The 20688-nt window shown below is 43.8% G+C and overlaps 1 protein-coding gene and 1 long non-coding RNA gene across 7 annotated transcripts in view; one reads left to right on the top strand and one right to left on the bottom strand.

Annotated features, from left to right (window-relative positions):
* Positions 1-143: 143 nt before the first annotated feature.
* On the bottom strand, positions 144-8975 carry LOC139794724 (uncharacterized). Of its 2 annotated transcripts, XR_011725234.1 has the most exons (3): positions 8844-8975; positions 2463-2986; positions 649-966 (listed from the first exon to the last, which is right to left on the bottom strand). It is a non-coding gene; the product is annotated as an uncharacterized lncRNA (long non-coding RNA). The 2 variants fall into 2 exon arrangements; XR_011725233.1 differs by lacking the exon at positions 8844-8975 and having other exon boundaries at positions 144-966; positions 2463-3786.
* Positions 6267-20688, top strand: part of DACH1 (dachshund family transcription factor 1) — a 352846-nt gene continuing 338424 nt past the window's right edge. Inside the window, exon 1 of one of the 5 annotated variants that reach the window (XM_071740671.1) lies at positions 6267-7097. In XM_071740671.1, coding sequence (XP_071596772.1) covers positions 6358-7097 — 740 coding nt within the window. In that variant the 5' untranslated portion in view covers positions 6267-6357. The remainder of the gene's footprint in view (positions 7098-20688) is intronic. The other 4 variants (XM_071740653.1, XM_071740635.1, XM_071740663.1 and 1 more) reach the window with 4 other exon arrangements.

The raw sequence follows: 20688 nt of genomic DNA, 5'->3' as shown, positions 1-20688 counted from the left end.
CCCCCATCAAAGAAGAATTCAAGATACTTGCTTCTGAACTATAGGAATAATAGAGGTATCCCCCTCACCACCCCAACGTTTTTCATTCACTTAAGTGACTTGAGGAAGAAAAGGCTGCGTTTCACAGGCTGACAGCTCATATATTAAAAAGAGCCTAGTGTGCTTTTATTATTATTAATGTTAATATTAATATTACTAAGGGAAACAACTAGTGCTGGAGCGGTTGCCGAGCCGCCGCCCGCCCTCCGCCCTGCCGGGCGTGGGGACCCGATCCGCCGCTGCCGCCTCTCTCCCCACCGTGGGCGGCGGCACCGAGACCCGCGGCCGGGGGCTTGAAGAGCCCGGTGCGGCCGGAGGGAGCGGAGAAGGAAAGAAGGGACGAAATGGGGTGGGGGGGGGGGAGGGGGGGAGTGTGTGCCGCGGTACCCCGCATCTCCCGGGCGCGGGGCAGGAAAAGCGGGTCGTGACACCGGCAGAAATCGGGGCGCGTATTGGATGACCAGGAACGCTGAAATACTGGTTCGGTTCTCCAGCGTCTCTGTTTCGATTCGCCTGGGTTGAGAGCTTAAGGATGGAGCGAACGGCTGAGTGAAAAAGACTCTGTACGGGCGGGGGGAAAGCACGGAAAAGGGCATCTCAGTAGATCACCACTTTAGCATAATTTAATGGCAGGGGCTTTGTACTTCGTAATTATTGCTCTGGGCGACTTCTTCTACCTGTTGGTAGATGAATTAACACGTTGGGCTGGGGACCTCTAATGAGAGCCCAAGTAAAACTCAGACATCACAGAGAGCTCCCCGTCTATTCCAGCCCCCGTTTAATTCACGCTGGGAAGTTGGTTATCTTCTTCTCGTACCGCAGCTTTCCCTCCCGGATGTCAGCTGTCAGCAGGCAGTGCCCACCCACCTGCTCCATCCATCCCGAGCCGAAGGGAACCCGACCCGCTCCACCATTCGGCTCCGAGAACTACAACGTGACCGAAAGGCTCAAATTAACACGAGAATTATTTTAGTTACTGACTTCCAAACATATTTTCTTAAGTCAGAGCAGCGACTTAAGGAAAAAAAAACCCTAAAAAAACCCCAAGTACAACAAGCTCAAAAAAACCACCAACAAACAAACACACACCGTAAATAAGCAAGTAGCTTAATTGGCGTTTGCTGTTTGCGATGTGCATAGATGCGGTTGTGCGTGGGTGTGGGGGTGTGCGTGTGTCTGTGCGTGTGTCGGATGCCAGGGAGGAGGGAGGGATGGAATCAGAAGGCTCCAAAGCCGTCGTTTATCGCATCTCCCAGTACAGCGCGTCCTTGGTCAGAACATCAGTTAAGCATCCCCGGAGCATCCCCACTTCTCGTGGGGATGAAAGGGAATAACTGAGGGAAGCCCTCTGGGGCTAAATCCTGCCCGTTTTACTCAGTCGGCAGAATACCCTGGGAGACAGGGAGATGACTCGCGGGAGTAAAGCCGGCAAAAGATGCTCTTGCGCTAAGTGCCTGGGTCAGGCAGGGCGTGTGCGAGCTGCCAAGCCCAGAACAATTCTTCTTCCAGTCCTGTGCTGGGGATGTGCTGCCACTGCTTTCAACTCTCCAGCTGAGAGATGCACTTTAAAGCAATCAGCCCAGGTGGTTATTTCCTCTCAGATTCTCGTTCTTAAAGACTTTAAAAGTTATTTTTGATGGCTCCCGAAGTTTCCTAATTCCCATTCTCCCACCACTTTTTTTTTTTTTTTTTTTTTTTTTCTTTTTTTTTTTTTCTTCTTTAGGCGGGCACCATACTTAAATCCATATTGCAGCAAAACAGAACGTGGAGAGTTTTTAATGATATATGGTGGACTGTTCAGAAGTCCATGCCATTGTTAAAGCTGTTTGTGCCGGGTGTGCTAATGCACTGTTTGATTGAGTGAATTAGCAGTCATAACAATCTGGCAGCCTGGCCATAGAAGTGTGCTCAAATTGATTTGTGTTATGGCTGGACTGGAAAATCTAGTGTTAGTTGTTTTTTGCCCTGGGGCATTGTTTGTACCAAACTCCACTTTTCATTTAATTTTCCAATAGATTTTGAAAGACCAAAAGGGTTGTGATCAACATTTGCTGCACTTTATTATTAGTCAGTTATTAAAAATATCCTATGAGTAATTTCAGGTTCCCCAAAACCTTGCTTTCAATTAGAGTAAACATAATTAGGGTGACGTCGTGCTTGGAATGGTAAATCTCCCTTTGTATCTATTAAGCATGTTATCTACTTGTCCTGTCACTGAAAGGAATCCAGTTTGTATTTGTATTGGACAAGGTCTGTGCTAATTTGACTATAATGCAACAATTAGAAAAACAGTACTGCAGTATCCAGTTTCTTATTACTGGTACAACACTTTGCATCAATCTCAACTGTTTTCATTGTGTTTTCAATGTTTAGCAAATATCTTGGTGGAAAGGCAAAAAAAGATGCCAATTCACCGACTTAACATTTCTCTAAGTCTATTTTCCTCAGCGATGCAGGGAGGGGGGGGATTCAGGATGAGGTCCCTCCCTCTTTCTCAGTCTTCCCTCTAAATAACAGATAGCTCCAGAGAGGAGAATTGCTGCGCGAAACCCTGGAGATTAAAAGCAAAACAGAACTTACCTTCTCTTTGATGGCACTTGCTCCTTTCTAAGAATCTTCTGTTCAGCAGTTGTTTGCCAGAATTATAATGCAGCATGATTAAACCTAAACCATTACTCTATTGATCAGACAGAAAGCTTTGTGAAATAAATTAGTTTCTTCTCTTCAGAAACTGGTGAACTAAATAGGTCACTAGAAAAGGATAAGAAAAAATGCAAGTATTTATCTGGAAAATAAATTCAAAAGAAACGCAGGAAAAATATTGTGGATGAACTTAACACAGTAATACACTATTCATCCTTACCAGGTGCCTATCTTCTGTGTGCTTCCCCTCCCTCTGGTCCATTCCTTCACACATGTTGAGAAGATAAATACTTTTCTGTATTTCCTGAATGAATTTAAATATTTAATTATCAATAATAACAGAAGAAGGGGAGGGAGCTGACATACTATCCTATCTCCTGCCAGTCAGGTATTCAGATTCCTTAAAATGCGAGAGCTACAATGCATTTTCTAATTGCATTTTACCCTTTACAGCTGCCCTCAAAATTGTAATTTAATAAAATAGTGAACTCCAGATCATTCTTTTTTTAGAGCAATAAATTACAATCAATGTCAATATATCTTGCTCCTTTAACATACATTTTAACACACACACACACAAAAAAAAAAAAAAAAAAAAAAGACATAGAAACAGAGAGAATACCTGCCCTGAACAGTTACATGAGCAGAACAGAAACCATGCTTCAAACAATATTCCAGGAAAAAAATTAAAGACTTCTTAATTAGTGCAGCAATTAAGCTTTCTTGGTCGCATTTTAATCAGCCCAGGCCCTATCAAAGGACAAACAGAACGATTTGCAGGTCTTTGAATTTTAAACAGTCTTATTGATTTCAGCACCATAAGTCTTCACTTGACACAGGGAGAATTTTCAAATATAAGTTACAGTACTTTGAGTTTTGCTGATATCAAATCAGGGAAAAAAAAAATCCACCCAACCCACACAACATGTATCATTACATGAAAGGGTCAGTGAGTAAGAGAAATGCCATCTAAAAAAGTTTACTAAGAGCAACCTCAGGTTTTGTTGTTGTGTTTATGTGAGTTTATATGTGTGAGTTAAAATAAATCCAGTTGTTCCCCAGGACCACTAGAAACACCAAACCAGAAGCTTTGAGAAGTCTTGAACCTTTTCATCAACCTTTCTTTCTAGGTTCCTAATCCCATTGTTACATTGAAATGATCATGGTTAACCCAAACCTGTGGCTTTAAACCCTTTCAAACTACATTTTCTTTATAAGACTTTGAGCCACAAGGATTATATATCCGGGAGGGCACTCAGGAAGAAGAAAAGCAGAAGGGCTGGTGTGGATCACGTTGTAGGGAAGACAGAGAACAAATGAAATGGAAGGTTTCCTAATTCAGAGTTCACTCGGATCTCCAGGTTGCACTGTCACACATCTGGCTCCTCATTTTCTCAAGGACTGTTACACATCTTCATAATGTGTAAGAGAAGGTGAGAAGCAAAAGGATAGTTGAGGCAAAGAAAACATGGACAAAGATGGTTTTCTATAACTAAAAAAAAAAAAAAAAAAAAGATTAAGTGTATTTACAGTTTTCAATAAATTCCCAGTTTTGTGGAACACTAGGTCCCACCACTGGAACTCAAGTTGGATAAGCTCCCCCAGACAGACATTCTCAAAACCACCTGAAAACAACCTAAATAATTTTTTTGCACAATAGTAGGCACACATGACTTCAAAATAAACTGTGGCTTTGTACTTCCTTGGTTTTATTTGCCAATTTTAGAGATTTTAGTGCAGGATTGCTAAAATTTCACTACCAAAATACATATTTTTTTATTTTATACCACAAACTCTATCCAGAGTTTGAAGTACAACAAAGTAGAACATATGAGAAGAGTTTGTATATGATAATGTGGAAATTCCCCTGCACTGAATTACTACAGTTCAGATTATCCCTTCTGTAGATGTGTCATCCCATGAGTCATATCTCACATAATGTACATTTAAAAAAAAAAAGGGCAAAAAGCAGCAGCTATGGGCACATACATGCATCACAATCAGCTAGGTACTGTCAGTGTATATTTTTAACACCGGAAGATTTACGTACACACCAAACCCCATTTTTGCGGACCCCCCAGTTTCTCGGAATGGCCATTTTTCCCCTTAAAAAAACCCAAACTTAAGTGCCCTCAAAGACAGGCAGCTATGAAGCTCTCGGCTTTCCCGACCGACTCTCGCCCCCCGCCATGCAAGCCGCCAAACACGCCGTAACACCCCATCCCCCCTCGGCCGCCGCCGGGCACGACCCCCTCCGCGTACCGGGCCCGGCCACGCCAGGCCGACCGCACCATTGCGCATGTGCGGGCAAGCGCAGCAGCTGACTTTCCGCGCTACCTGGCGCGGGAGAGGGGAGGGGTGGTGGGGGGGCAGCGGAGCGAGACGCCGCTGCGCGGATTCTGCGCGGGTTTTGCGCAGCGTCGCTACCTGTTGCCCGGGCGCCTTACCCTCCCCAAGTTACTTCGGTGCCGCTGCAAGCCCTTCTACCCCCACCCCCCCCCCCCCCCCATCCCCCCGATGCGGTTTGTAGACGGCGTGACTCGCAGTGCCCCCTCCCCTTTGATCCGCGGCCGCTGGCAGGAAGGTCTCCTGCAGATGTTACCGCGTGGGGCTCCTCTTGCGCGCCCCGCGCAGCCACCACTGCCCGCGCAACAAAGGGGCCTCGGCGCTGCCCGCCGGACCTTCCAGCAGCAACTCCCATCCCGCCGGGAGGAGCGTGCGTGGTCCCGGGAGAACAACAACAACAACAACAAGAGCAACAGACCCGTCCGGAGGTTTCTGCTTTTGTCCGCCCTAACCCCGGCAAGGTGTGCGGCCAACCCCCGCCCCGCGCCCCGGCTTCCTCGCTCCCGCCCGGCTTTTGGGGGAACGCTGAAGACGCTCGTGTTTTTCCACAAACTGTGTTGACAAGCGACTGCTGAAAAGGGCTGGGAAAATTACATCTCGTCTCTGGTGGGGTGAAATATGAAACATGTAATCTAACGGTTCCTGAAGAGGAGGGGTGTGTGGGGGGGGGAGGTGGAGGGAGGAAGAGGGACTTCTCTCCCTCTCTCTCTCCGTTTCCCTGCTCCGGGTTCCTGGTTGGATAATTTGGGTTAATACTAGTGAGTGAGCCTTTTGCTGCTTCAAAGGGTATTTCAAGTTGCCGGAGCTCCTCCCCTCCGCACCGTGTGACAACAACAACTCGTCCAGCGAGCGAGCGAGCGGCGGCGGCAGCCAGCACTTCCCAGCTCATTTTCTCTCTGTCATTCCCCTCTCAATCTTTGATCAATGTACTTGCCAGAGAGAACCGAAGTCCTTCAAACCTCCTCTTTTTCACCTTCGTCTTTAACGTGGTGCTAGAGCAAGGACCACAAAAAGAAACTGCCCTCCCCCTCCCCTCGGCCCCAGCCCCGCCGCCCGGAGCGGACTTCTCCTCCTCCTCCTCCTCCTCCGTCCCCACTTGCGGGACACTTTGTGCGTTTCTCTCTCACTCTGCCCCCTGCTCTCTCGCTCGCCGCAGCACCTGATCCGGGGTTATCCCCCCCTATTTCTCCCCCCTCCTCCCTTCTCTCTCCTGTCCTCTTTTTTTTTTTTTTAAAAAAACATTTTTTTTTTTAATTTTCCCCTTTCCCCTGCGTGTGTGTGTGGGAACTTTCCCCCCTCCCCCTAACCCCCCCCGCCGTATATGTGACCATGGCCGTACCGGCTGCTTTGATCCCTCCGACCCAGCTGGTCCCCCCTCAGCCTCCGGTCTCAACTTCTGCCGCCTGCACCACCACCACCACCACCTCCTCGTCGGCCACCTCCTCCTCTCCGTCTCCGTCCATCGCTCCCCCGCCGGCCGCTTCGGGGACAAACCTATTCCGGCCGGAGCCCATCGCAGCAGCGGCGGCGGCAGCAGCGGCGGCCACAGTCACCTCCACCAGCAGCGGCGGCGGCGGTAACGGCAGCAGCAGCGGCGGCAGCGGCGGCGGCAGCCCCAGCCTGGGCACCGGCGGCGGCGGCAGCAGCGGCGGCGGCAGCGGCGGCGGTAGCGGCGGCACCTCTACTCCCAATGCCAGCGCGGCCGGCGCGGCCAGCAGCCTGCCCGGCAAGCCCGTGTACTCGACCCCGTCCCCGGTGGAGAACACCCCCCAGAATAACGAGTGCAAGATGGTGGATCTGAGGGGGGCCAAAGTGGCCTCCTTCACCGTGGAAGGCTGCGAGCTCATCTGCCTGCCCCAGGCTTTCGACCTCTTCTTGAAGCACTTGGTGGGGGGCTTGCACACGGTCTACACCAAGCTGAAGCGGCTGGAGATCACGCCCGTGGTCTGCAACGTGGAGCAGGTCCGCATCCTGAGAGGGCTGGGGGCCATCCAGCCCGGGGTCAACCGCTGCAAACTCATCTCCAGGAAGGATTTCGAGACCCTCTACAACGACTGCACCAACGCCAGGTAACAGCCGCAAGGCACACGCACACTCCGCGGGCCCCCCCCTGCCGCCGCCACCGCCCCCGTCCCACCCCCGCGCGATGCGGCCCGGGCGGGAGCTTCGCCGCTTCCCGCTGCCACCGCGCCGGCCTGAGGAGGGGGGGGGTGGGTGATGTGCGGCCCGCGCCCTGCGGCCACATGCGTTCGCCCCCTCCCTCTCCTTCCCTGTCCCGGCACCCAGCCGGCCTCCTCCGCAGCCGGCCGCGCTGCTTCTTGGTGGGACAGAGGGGGAGAATGAGGGGAAAGGGTGTTTCTGCCCCCTCTCCTGCCTGCCGTGCCAGTGTCTCCTTGTCATTGTCCCCTTCTCTTCCCCCGCTCGAAGCGTGCCGGGGGCCAGGGGTAGCCGCGGGTAGCGCAGAGCGCTGCTTACGCGTGGAGCGGAGGGGGTAGGGGAGGGGGCATTTGGGCCAAAAAGTGCTTTCAGACCGATCCCCTTTCCTCAAGTTTATCCCAGGATGGATCTTTAATACGGACAGTCCTGGGAAAAAGCTGCCCGAAGGGTGCGCAGGAGTGGGCGGGGAGCGGACCCGGAGAGGGGGGGGCGGTGGTGGTGGTGAATGGTGGGGTTGTACACAGACACTCGGGTTTCGCGTAAATGGGATGGGGCGCGGAGCGGCCTCCCCGGACGGAGGGCCCTATCCGGGGCTGGATGGAGGCCACTTCGCCATCAGCTGCTGTCATATATCTGAAGGGGCACGTGCACTTTTTGTATAGGTCTATGAGGCAGTTGCCACATGGCGAACGGGGAGGGGGCGGGAGGCGGGAAGACGAGGAGGAGGAGGAGGTGGTAGCGGCTGCTTTGCTTTGGGGTGGCGGGGAGAGGTGCCAGGCGGCCGGGCTCGCCTGCTCTCCCCCGGAGCCGGGGGGAGGTGGGTCGGTCCCTGAAGAGCAGGTGCGAGCAGTTCCCGGCCCCCCCGCCAGCCGGGGAGGAGGCGACGGGGGGGTGGGGGGAGCGGCGGCAGCGCGGAAGGGATTTGGCGAGGCTGAATCATGTAACCGCGCAGAATAAGGCGGGCGCGGTGTCGGGGATGGCGCCGGGGGTGGGAGGGCAGCGCTCCGGCTGCGGGCGGTCCGCGGGTACCGCCGCGCTCCCCTCCCCGCTCACCCCGCGGGTCGCTGGAGCTCCAAACTTGGCACAACCAGGGAGGGGTGTTGAGGGGGGGCAAGGGGGGGGGGGGGGGCGAGAAGGAGCCCGCAGAAGAGGAAATTCCTGCTGCAGTAACAGCCTGCCTTGCAACTGGAGGCGAAAGCCCGGGGCTGTTATCTCTCAATTTGTGGGTTACAGGGCTGAATCTGCTTGATAAAGAGAAGGGATCGCATAACTGTCGTGACCCCGAGATCAGAGCGGTCGGAAGCGCCTCCAGTTCCCGGGGGCTCCCCCTGCCGGGGGTGGGAGCGGGGCGGGGGGGTGGCTCTGGTTCTGCTGCGCTGGAGAGGGGTGGTGGGAACTTCAGAGGGAACCCAAGCTTGCCACCGAAGACCTCGTAGGCAAAGTTGCTGCTACTTTCAGTATACGTAAATAAACAGAGAGGGCTTGTTTCACTTTCCTATTGTCAGATTCCAAGGTGTAGCAACAGCCAACACGTGGGGAATTCAGCCGTGCTCCTTTCCTTCCCTGATGTCTGTGTGTAAGACCTTCCCCCCCGGCCCGAGTTAGCTGAGGGTAGTTGGGTCTCATTAGCAGCGAGCAGGGCGTAGCAGAGTACTCACCCTGCAGTAGCTGTTGCTAGATGGATTCTTGGAAGTTCCTGAATATTCAGGGCAGAAGGACAAAACAGCCTGGAATAACTTCCAAGCTCTGACATAACTGTAGCTGCTCGGGTAACTCTCCTGTTGTTTCATGTGGAATCAACATGAATATTAATAGCAACTCTTAGACGATTGTGTTGTGGCTCTTCCCTTCCTCCCCCCCCCCCCCCCCCCCCCTTTTATTTTGGTATGTGGCGTTTAACTTAAAACAACTGCGAAAGTTCCGAGATTTGGTCCTTAAACAGATGAAAGTTTTACTTTTCCACAGACATACTTTGTAAATTGTAATTTAAACACGTCAAATAAAAAATTGAGAAATATTTAAAAAATTTTTTTTGGGGGTGATGGTGGTGTGGAGTACAGGGACTCCAATTCCTGGACTTGGCAGGGCTTATAAGAGGGTTTGGCAGCCTGGTTGTAACATGGGTTGATTATGTCAACAGCACAGAATCGGCTGTGTTTCAGCTGTTTCTGAGGTCTGCTGTATTACCATCCAGTGCAGTAGAAATTGCAGTAGTGGCTTCAGAAGTGGATAGGATTTGACCCTTAAAAAGCATGATTGCAGTAGACTTATTTATACATCCATTAAGCAAATAGCTTAATGGAAAGGCTATACAATAGGTATGCAAAATGTATTATTACAGTATAGACAAATAAAGCAAAGTGGGTCAGTGAGTTTCGGTCAAAATGCATGATATCATCAGAAGATAAAAACTGTATTTACTTTTTGGGTTTCTCCTCCCAATACATTTCATTTTCATTCTTCTTACCTTACTAATGAATTATTTTTAATTATTCCTGGTGTTATGGTAATCACATAGGATCTCTTGATCTACTTCATTTAGTGATTTAAGCGACCATTCCAGACTCTGAGTTGCTGCATAGTTTAGCCGGGTGATGTCTGTTTGTATCCTGTGTGGACAATTGCTGTTGAGATGGAAGCTGTAAGAGCCAACTCCATCCTAGCGGCTAAATTGTTAAGGCTCATCGGTTTCAAAAATTTTGAACCAGCATCTTATCACTGTTATATTTGTCTCATAATCAGCTGATGCACTCGAATACGCTAATCCCTTTTTGGAAAGCTTAATCAAGGTTAATACGTTATTTAATCAAAAAAAGGCATCCAAACAAAGCCATTACTTTGTTGTTCTTTAAATGGATTGAATTGTTAGTTGCCAGTTACTGGGGAAATAATTTATAATAACTTATTTGGAAATGGAAAAGTTTTAGATGTGTTTCAGTGAAATGATACATTTTAACTGTGATATTGCTATTTAAAAAAATCAATAAAACAAAAATCAATAAAACACCAAGGGATTTTCTATTGAATGCTTAATGTGGAGGTCTGTAAAGCGAATTGGTTTCTGTGTTTATTTGTGATACTACTAATAATAACATGATACTAAAGGACCTTATTCTAAATTAGGCTTCTGTATCAGTTCACTGGAAAAATAAGCTTCCGTTATGGAAGATGACTTTTCTTTTCTGGTCATACTGACCTTTGCTTTTATTTTCCTCATAAAAAGCACTGGTCGCCAAACAGAAATCCAGGAAATAGCAAAGTGTGCATTTAGCTTACATTCCGATTAAATGGTTTGACATTAATGGGATGCTAGAAAGCCGTATGCCAAACAAACAGGGGAAGGATGAAGGCAAAACATGGAAAATACTTAAAGCTACTAGATGCCAATTGAGTCAGGTTTCTTGAATGTGTGCATGAAAAGAGAGTAGCGAGCAGTGCACTGGATGTCACCTGCCTAGGATTAATGACCTGGAAGCTATTGATCCCAGATTGTTTCTGGTCTCTTGTGTTTTCAAGCACTTGTCGTGGAATTTTGCCATGCTGGGTCTCTTCGTGGAGTTTTCCCATAGGCTTAGGCTTGCTTTGGATCGTGCCCACCCCACTAAAGCCTAAAAGCGTGTGCCTTCTTCTGACCTCCCTCCTGTGGCCAGGATATGTTAATCTTTTCTGACATTTGAAGATGATTTTGAATGAGTTCACTGGCATTCATACTTAAAGCAGGGAATTATTTGCACAGTTTGGCAGCTACTTACAAATACTGGAAAACAACGTAACCGATTCTGGAGTATAAAGGGGAAAGATGCCGAACACAAAACAATTCTCACAGCCTGTCTTACACTGCAGTTATTCAGTCTCCCTTTGCTAGCTTCTGCTTCTCTCAAATTATGTGGACCTAGCATGTGCTTGTTGACAGAATACTTCATGCTTGTGTAGTTTTTTTCTGTTTGTGTTAATTAAAGGAGTATCTCACCCCGGTAGGTTCCTACAGATCATAGGTATTTTAAGCGAACAGGTCAGCAAGTGCAGCTGGAAGGAATGTCAGATATAAAGTATCTGTGGTTTATGTTGATGACCTTCCTTTTTACCACAGATTACTAAAATTCAATCAGCAGAAATATATTAGGTTTTACAAGCAAAGACAACTTTTGGAAGGCCAGGGGATGAATTGTAGTAACTGTAAACAAGTGAAAGGTTTGCAGATGGCTTCCTCAGACTTAACAGACCCTAAAAAACTTCAGCCACTTGCAATTATAGAATTTTCATATCCATCTTACGGTGTTTATTTATTGGTGAATCTTACAACTTAGAAGGTGAGATCTTTGGATCATCCTTACTACAACAGAACAGACTATTTATCCCTTTAATCTGATACTTAGTCCCTGGCAGTAGCCCAGTATCCAGTACTTGAGGAAAGGAACGCTTCTCCCCTGTGAATGTCAGCTGCCCATCGAGCAACGCTACCGGTGCTGTTCCTGGGCAGGGATGTGAGGGGCTGCAAGTAATGGGTAGGAAGTTACTTTACCCTGCAATTTGATTAACTTCTTTGTGTAATGGTAAAGTTTTGTGGGGTTTTTTTTTTCTTTTTAAATTATTAAGAAATCTTTTCTCAGTAGCTGTAGTTTATACAGCAGAGCACAGTTCTGCTGTCAGTTCTGTCGAAACTTTACTTCTGAGCACGGATTCAGTGAAAGCCCAGTGGGTAGCCTTGTCGTTTCCACAAACCTCTGCTATCTCTGTTTAAATGCTTGGATTGATTTTGGGCCTCCTCTCTCTTTTTGGAGCTCAAGGGGGCTGCATAGGGCTGGGCTCTTGGGGGGGCTGCTGGGAGTGGGTACCTCACATCATGCCCCCTATGGGTGGGTGCCCGGGGGGCCTCTGGCTGTTCTTGCACCCTTGGGTGCTTCTCGCAGCAATCCTTCAGCACGGGAAACCAAAATGCACCCAAAGTAATCTTAGTTACCACTTATCTGTTTCACTTCTAGTAATCTGGAGCGGGTTCCGAATGTTTGTTGGAAGTGATAATTTTGTTTGACTTCCATTTAATATTTCTTTTGTTTTCTCCTGTTGCTATATCGTTCCAGCTGGCTGTTCTTGCCTATCGCTGCGACTCATAATATATAGTGAATTGCATATGAAGCAGTGAATTGTCATACACTGGACTGAATTTTAATATTTTCCTTTTGAACTATACCATAGATGTATTAGATTATTTCTGCAATCTCTGCTGGTCTGGTGCAGGTAAATTTCTTTCAGCTTTCACTATTGCCTCATCGTGGTAGAGCTTTACAAGTTTAGCTGTAAAAAATCATTTCTGGCTGCAGGATAGCAGAGGGAGTAGTGAAAAACTACCAAGTTTTATCAAAATCCTATAAGTCAGTGAACCAAAAGTCTGAAACAACCATGATGCCTGTCTGCTTTTAGGCAACAGGACTGGATTTCGATCCTCTTTGTTCTTTTATAAGTTAAATGTGTTTTGTTTTAAAAATAACATTTGGGGCATCTGCTTTGCATTATGAGTTAATTCCATTCATTGCTTTAAAATAGTTATTAACCTTTTGCAAATTATATACTGCACATGAACAGTAATTTTTTCAATAATCTTTAAATGTGCGCACTGTAACAGCGCCATAATGTGGACTGACATAATGTGAATTGACAGTAAATGTTTAGTTGCCTAAATACTTATTTAAATGATAGAGCTGAAGAGTCATCTGCAAAAAGCTATTATGATCCAGAGAGTTAATTCATATATAGATAATTTCTCCAGCATGCATTAAGGAAGAATTTTTCTTTTTCTATCACCATTTAAATTATTTTCAAGAATCCTGAAACATAAACCAAAAATCTTTATATGTAGAACCAAGGTATGCCTGTGACTTAAAATGATAAAATCCAGATTGCTTCAAGAAGAAACTATCCTTTACCCACTATGTTCTGCTTATTTATCTGATGCAGTGCTCAGCTGGGGGCATCTCCTAACAAGTGCTGATGTTTCATTTCATAAGCAGTGAAGAACATTGAAGACTAATCTATTACATGTGGAATTTTAGCATTAATGGTGAAAAACCGTGAACTATTAAACTTTTTTTTTTGTTTGTTTTGTATGTAAGAAAAAGAAAAAGGGTAGTACTAAGAAGGATCAGCTTTTGGCTGTACAGTTACATCCTAATTTGGAATTCTTCACTTTAAATCACTGATGGCAATAAGCTGGGAAACAGGGGTGTATCCTACACCAGGGCAGGATAACTCCATAACTACTGTGTACTGGCATTCTGTCCTGTGATTTTCCATTGGTCTGTTTTAGAGATGGGATATTGGACTGAAAAGGTACTGAGTGGCAGTTCAAGATGCATTCACCAAAACTAATGAAGCTGCTTGCATGAGTTGTGATTGAGAGGATGGATCACAAAATGTATTTTGTTTCACATTGCTTTAAACACCATATTATGAAAATTACATTTAGAGTCAACATCCTACTGCGGCAGGTGTATAACTTCACACTGTACCATTTGCAGAGTTGTATGGAAAGATCCTGTAAATTGTGTGTATCCAAACAGTTTATTAGGAATAAATGGAAACTTTCTTAAAATAGTCTAAGACTGTTTTTTAAATTATCTTAATGCTATGATTTTGATGTAATAAAATGGTCTCAAGTTTTGAGGATGCATCTCTTGAGTATACTGGTGTGGATATCATCAACATAACTTTCTGTATGGTATTCTGCCCAAAGTAAACTCTGTTTACTCCAGAACTAATCTCATGTAGATATTTTCTTGGCATCCCATGTTCTTTGCACCTTCCTCATAAAGAAGAAAGTTATTTCAGTATGAAAACAAACAAACAAACAAAAAAAACAAACGCTTTTTTTTGTTACAGATACCAAACAGTGGGAATTTACATTCATTGGAAGGCTGAAAGTAGCCATAGTCCAGAGATTTTGGAGCAGTTGCAACTAAAATTTCCTGGTGCACCTCTCCACAGTTACTGGATTCTATTTTTTTCATTAAAGTTAGAGGATGTTTTGGTCATGATATATTACTTACTCATCCTTAGAATTTGTAGAATTATTCTCTAAATCAGCCAAATGGCTAAATTCAGCCTAAATTCCTCAAAATAATCTTGCGTTTAACCTCAGCTTTCTGACTGGTTTTCTTAGTCACTTAAGAATTGTATGTAATATTAAAAACACTGAAAAAAATGCTTCTTAACTATTAGGCTTGTGTTTTTATTGTGTAATTTGTTCCATAGGTTGTATGACCAACTGTGAGAGCCATATATAGGTGAGCATGCATACTACCTAGCTGAAAGAAATTACTGATTTACATATTAAAACTGGATGGGACTGGTAAGAAGAGGGACGAGGGGGAGAAGGTGGATAGCTGCAAACATTTTAGCATAATTGACAGCTAAAATATATTTGTAACGTTACAATGTCATGTTTGAAGTTTGTAGGTCTGAATAATGTTCATGTTGGAGCACTTGTTAATGAGACCATACTGAGAACAGGTAATGGGTATATTACATTTGGACCAACGTCTGTTGTTCAGGATGTGTCTCTCAGAGTATGTTTTTATTTACAATTTTCTGTAGAAATTATTTTCATTTATTATCATTCATATTTCTAGAAATTATTTTCATTACTATTTTTGGAATATGCCTTACATTATTATCTTGCATAAAAGAGTTGTAAGGGATCAAAAAGTAGGTATATAAATTACAAAGGGGAAAGGTAAAAAATATATACTGATTACTGTTTAATTATGTTTTGTAACATTGATTTCATGTTGTTCTTTTATTAATTTATTACTATTTAAATAAAGAGCTAGATTATTTTATATAGGAGACTTCATGTTTTCAGGTTATAGGTGCTGTATTTTTAGAAGCTGTACAAAAATGCATTATTATTTATATTGGTGATTAATCTTGTCAGGCTTATTAATAGTTTCAGCATTCTTTAAAGACCTCATTAAAACTATTATTTTTTAATTATAGTTTTCCAAATGTAGTAAGAATATAAATATTTGAATTGGTTTTATATAACATATTAATAGATGCCAGTGTTATCTGTCCTTATGAAGTATACAATTTGTTTCCAGTCTCCTGCCTTGCTGTAAAAGCCTTTCCTTGTTGGAGGTCACCTGTAGGACTTACCTATGTACTTTAAAATCAAAATGCTCTGGTTTTAAACCACATGCTTAATGTTAAAAATGTGGATAGTCCTGTTTCTACAGCCTACATCTCTCTTTTAAACTAAGCGTTTGCAAAATATAATTGGAAGTGCTATAAAAGAATCAGTTGACATCTTTGGTAGAAAGCTGTTTTTCTGTGTATTTTATTGCATTTGTAGGGACAGTTTGAAAGTGTTAAAATATGCTTTAGATTTTGTGTCCCGTAAATTAACACTTGTTGCATAAAATAGTCATGATGCTGCTTTTTTTTTTTTTTTTAATGTTCATGGGAGTATTGTCTTCTTTTGTATTAATTAATTTTAGGAAATCAGGGCAATGTCTCAGCAGAAATGAACATCAGAATTTGGTATAACCCCTGGCTTCACACTGCTCTGCTGGGATGTTTTGTATTCATTCTTGTAGAACAGAAGCAGCCTATATCTTTTTGAAGGGAATGGGCACTTCTAAGATGTGTGCCATGGCTGTCACTTTCCACATTCTAGTTCTGATACTCACTGATAGTTTGGTGAGAAGGAAGTGAAACCATTTTTCAGTTGTTTTCTGTTCCCTTAAATTTCTGCTCAAAATGAAAAATTAAAAAATTAAAAAAAAAAAAAAAGGGGGGGGGAAGGAAAATACTTCAGGTGGTGTTAAGTGTTTAATAAGGAGTGATGAAAATAAAAAGTAATATGTTGCCTGTTGGGTTTAATATATATATTTTCCCTTAGCTGCTTGGAACAGCTTTTAAAATGTAGATTATATGTAGGACTCAATTATTTCTCTGCGACTGTGTCTACCCCTCAAGACTAATGCCATGATTCTGTTTCAAGTTTTATTGTATATTGTTCTAATTCAAAGCAGGATAAGTTGTTTGGTTTGTTTCATTGTTACTGTTTTTTTTTTTGGTTTAAAAAAATTTTTTTTAGTTTATATACATATATTTTAGTAGGCCAGATTTAAAATAGGCATGGAATGCTAATAAACTATTTTGTCTTACATTACTGAGTATTGCAGATGGCTGATTCCCTTCAAAATTAATGTGCTCCAAAACCAAATTTCATTAGTTAAAAATAAAGATAGTAGTAGAAAATGAAGCTTCTGATACCAGTAGTTTAAAGTACAGCTATATATAAAGTACTTTTTTGAGAAGCTATGAGGAAAATATATTAGAAGTACAGTTTCAACAGCATATAGCTGTTTCAGGAGCACATAAGCAAACTGTGTAAGGAAGGAGTCATTATATTTCCTGTGGAGGGCATCAATGAGGTTTTTACTTGAGATGTTTGGGTATAGCCACAGCTGTTGGATTGGCTTGAGGCCACCTCAAGGTACAACAGGTGGGATGTGCTAAGAATTAATAAACTTTAAACAGATTTTACCATTCAGAGCTTCTGTGGCATCATCCCAACAGAGTGGAGGAAAGGGTGGAAGAAGAAGCAGCCCACCTTCATGGTGAGAATGAATGTAGAGTTCAAGTTTATGAATGCTGAGGAAGTAATTTGATTGAAGACCCTGATTTTTTATTTTTTTTTTTGTCTGTTATATTTCTTCCACTGTTAGGATCCGTTGTTAAAGGCTACCTCATGGGAGCTGGTTCCTCCTGTAGAGGTGTCTGCAGAGGTAATGCTGTCAGTGGGTTGAGAAGAGGCTATCCCTTGGTGCCTCCTGGCTTTCCACCTATGGATGAACTTGCAGGTGTGCATTGGAAGATGTTTGAGCTTGCTAATACAACCTTTACATAAGGTGGGGAGACTTTGTTAGACACAGAAGGGACCCCTATGGTCTCCTAGGGGAGTGATTTGTGTTACTCACTTGAGTCAAACTCAACACACTATCACTCTGGCTTCACTGCAATGAAGTTCAGACCCTGGTACACAGTGCATGGGACCTGATGTTCCAGGATGTAACTTCAAAGTGTTCCAAGAGGAGTGGAGCCTTTATGGCATTTAGGTTTCTGCTGCTCAGCTTTTGCTGGTGTAGGTCTGCCAAGTGCAGGTCTTGTCTTTTCTGGTGACCTCTTGTATGGTTTTGCCTCATGTCTTATTTTACATGTTTTATTACAAAAATCAGGAGAATACAGTGGTGTCCTAAGACATAATAAAATAATAGTTATGAAATGCATCGTGAAGCCTACATGTATTCACAAATGTTCCAAAGCATGACTCCATGAGAAAAACATTTTGACATTAAATAAGAAAGAAGTTGTCAGGTAAAACTGTTGGCATTACGTGATAAGGTCGTCTGCTCTTTTTTTTGGTGTGCCAACTGATGAAAGGAAAATATTTGTTTTTTTAGAGGTGAGAAACTCAGGCATTTTCATCAGCTTGAATGAAAACAGCCAGCTAGTTCTAAATACTGTTTTGTGAAATCATGTTTCAGCCTTGTAAGTGGTTTTCTGTGTGGAAGGTGTACTGTAATCAGGATGGGTATGTCTTTTCAGCTCAGCTAATCATTTCCTTCCACAAATCCAGAACGCATGCAGATTTCAACTTGTAGCCAGGAAAAAGTGCTGCCATGCTTCAAATTGCCAAAGGACCTCAAGGGACAGAAACTTGACCTGGTTTTATGAAACCATAGAATTACATTTATACAAGTTACCCCTTGGGAAAGGAATGAACTGATCCCAATTCATTTCCAAATACTGCGGCCTTATGGGTCACATTTGAATTCTCTCCTACACCTGTTTTTCCACTAAATTTTTCTGAGGACATTTTTAGAAACTTACTTTACATTAGGTATGGGTCATGTGCCTAATATTTAACAGTTCAGTGTTCTAATTGTTTAAAATGCCTAACGGTTTCTTGATATAATTAAGCTGTGGAAAGTTTAAATGATAGAATTTGTCCGGTATGGGCTAAATACTCAAATGGTGAACTCTCCTCTGGGTTTAATAACTTGGGCTTTGTTTTCCTGCATGTGAAACGTGTATGTAATGGCAGAGCAGGCAGTAGCTGTAGTCAGTGCATGTTTTATGGGCTATAGAGAAGAGAGTGACTTTGCAGATGGGTCATTAGGCTGCTCACCAGGGACATGGAACACAATGGCTCAAGGTTCAAAAAGGGTTACCCAGTGAGACAATCTTCAAGAAGACACCAAGACCCCTTCCTTTCTTCCTCCAAGATGGAAGATGACTAGTCAATTAGACTAAAAATTTGGGACATGGAAAATCTGGGTTTAGACCTCCTCTTGCAAGCCATGATTATAATAAGTAGGTGCTACCAAGGCTTTCCTTATCAGTACTGTGGTTTGAGCTTGAAACCTAAATACTCTATAGCGAGTGCTTACCAGAGTATCTCACGAGTGAGCAGGTGTCACCATGGAGTGAGAGAGCCTCTGGTGAAGTGTTGGTATACAGAATGTCCAAGTGTTTATGCCAGTGTAGTGCTAGGCTGGAATATGCCAGCTGAGTTGTAACAGTGGGCCCTAAGGACAGAGAATGGTTTCTTCTCACCTAAAAAGGGCATCTTCGCAAAGACCTGAGAGTACATAGTTACAGGATTACAATAAAATTAGAAGTAGCTTACATTTTCATTTATTTAACAAACTAAGTGAGTGCTTTGTTCAGCTTAAGTTTGCCTCAGCAATTACTATCCCACAGAGGCTCTCCAAACCTTCCAGGCTATGCTTCTTCCTTCTCATGGAAACCATTTCCTGTTCTCAGGCAATCTTTCCCATCCTTGAATGACATTTTCAGTGCTGAAATGGGCATTAAGTGCCTGCATAAGCTTGCCTGTTTCTAGTGAATGAGTGACAGATTTGGATACTACTCATCTAGTATAGACTGCTTTTCTCTTTATGCACCATCTTAACACTTCAGATTGACCTAAAGAGCTCAGTTGATGATCCCTGGCTCTAGACTTCCTACTCTTCAATGTGAATGTTGCAGAGGAGGCTTTTATCTGGAATTACTGCTCCCACTGTCACCTCCTCCTGAGTTTGTAGTCACATTTTTGGCCCAGGCAAAAAAAGATTGGAAGGGGAGAGATGGGAGTAATGGTGCATCACAACAAGTACAAAGTTATTTTTTTACTCTGTTTGCTTTTCACACTAGTGATTTTTTCCTGTACAGTTTGTATTAAGACATTTATTACTTTGCCAGTCTGGATAACCAAACTGTTTCATGAGGCATCATCATAGGGCCTGCACTTCCTTTGACTGTCAGAGTGAAGGGCAAATCTTCTAAATAGTGGTTATGTACCACCATTATGTTTTTATTATAAATGTGTACATAATGTCCCTTTCTAATTCACCTCAAAACAGCAGTTGTATTGATCCCTAAGCTCTTTTTTTGGTCTTTCTTTAACTCAGCCTTATGCTTTTAGTGATTCAGTTTTTGTTGATGTCATCAACAGGCTTGACTACTGTGTGATTCTGATATTCTGAGTGAGTAAAGAGGGAGACATTTTTTCCAAGACCCACAGAATGGGTTTGTTCCCAAATTATTTTAGATGGAAGGTAAAGGTTTAGTTGAATTCAGGGGCTTGAATGTTTTTCTTTAGCACTCAGTTGCTTGGCTTTTCCTTTGTACTTCTGTTGTTCATAAGTTGGGTAGAAGATACATTAACTTGACTGTATCCAGAATAAGCTGAGATGAGACTAGTCTAAAGCTTTTGACTTAGCAATAAAACGTTTTGACTGCTTTCTGATTTTGGTGGTAAATATGGGAAATGTTTGATAACGAGCTGTAGTGGCAGTGAGTGCTTTATTGTGATTGAAACGTTTGTCTTAAGTTTTGTTTGCCTTTAAACTAGAGAGGAAAAACTGCATTTGTTATCTGTTTGATCAGAAAACAACTCAGAAGGAAGGAACAAATTCAGATCTTTAAGTTCTGAAATCTATACTCTCTCTTTCCTCTCCTCCTGTGGATTCCCCTCACGCAGCTCTCTTGATTTCTGAAAAAATGAAGATGAAAACGTACAATCCTTCACGGAAGCCCCATTTTATGAGGTGCCGTGGAAACTTCAAACACAGAGGATTCTTGGTTGGAAGCAGCAGTTGCTAATCCTAGCAGTAGGGACAAGAGCCCTGAGGCAATGGGGCTGGGAACATGCTGAAGAGTAGTTTAGCAAAGAGACAAAAGTGAAAGGCTGGTTGACAGCATGTTAAAGCACATTTACCCGGTGTCACTCGTACATGCAGCCTTATAAGTTTACATATGTATGATCAAATTCTCAGTTTTTGGATCACAACCGTGTCCTTTCTGTTTGCCAAGTAGGAGTGTGTTTAGAGTAGTGCCTGGGAAAACAAGAAGAAATGAGCTTTGCTTTGGAGTTTGATGTGGGACGGAGATTCTTGTGGCAGAGATGCTGGATGGGAAGAAGGTATTTGTGTTTTT

This window comes from Heliangelus exortis, chromosome 1 (genome assembly GCF_036169615.1).
Source record: "Heliangelus exortis chromosome 1, bHelExo1.hap1, whole genome shotgun sequence".
NCBI classification, from domain to species: domain Eukaryota; kingdom Metazoa; phylum Chordata; class Aves; order Apodiformes; family Trochilidae; genus Heliangelus; species Heliangelus exortis.
The sequence above is the reverse complement of the archived record's forward strand: the minus strand, read 5'-3'. Positions and strand labels throughout refer to the sequence as shown.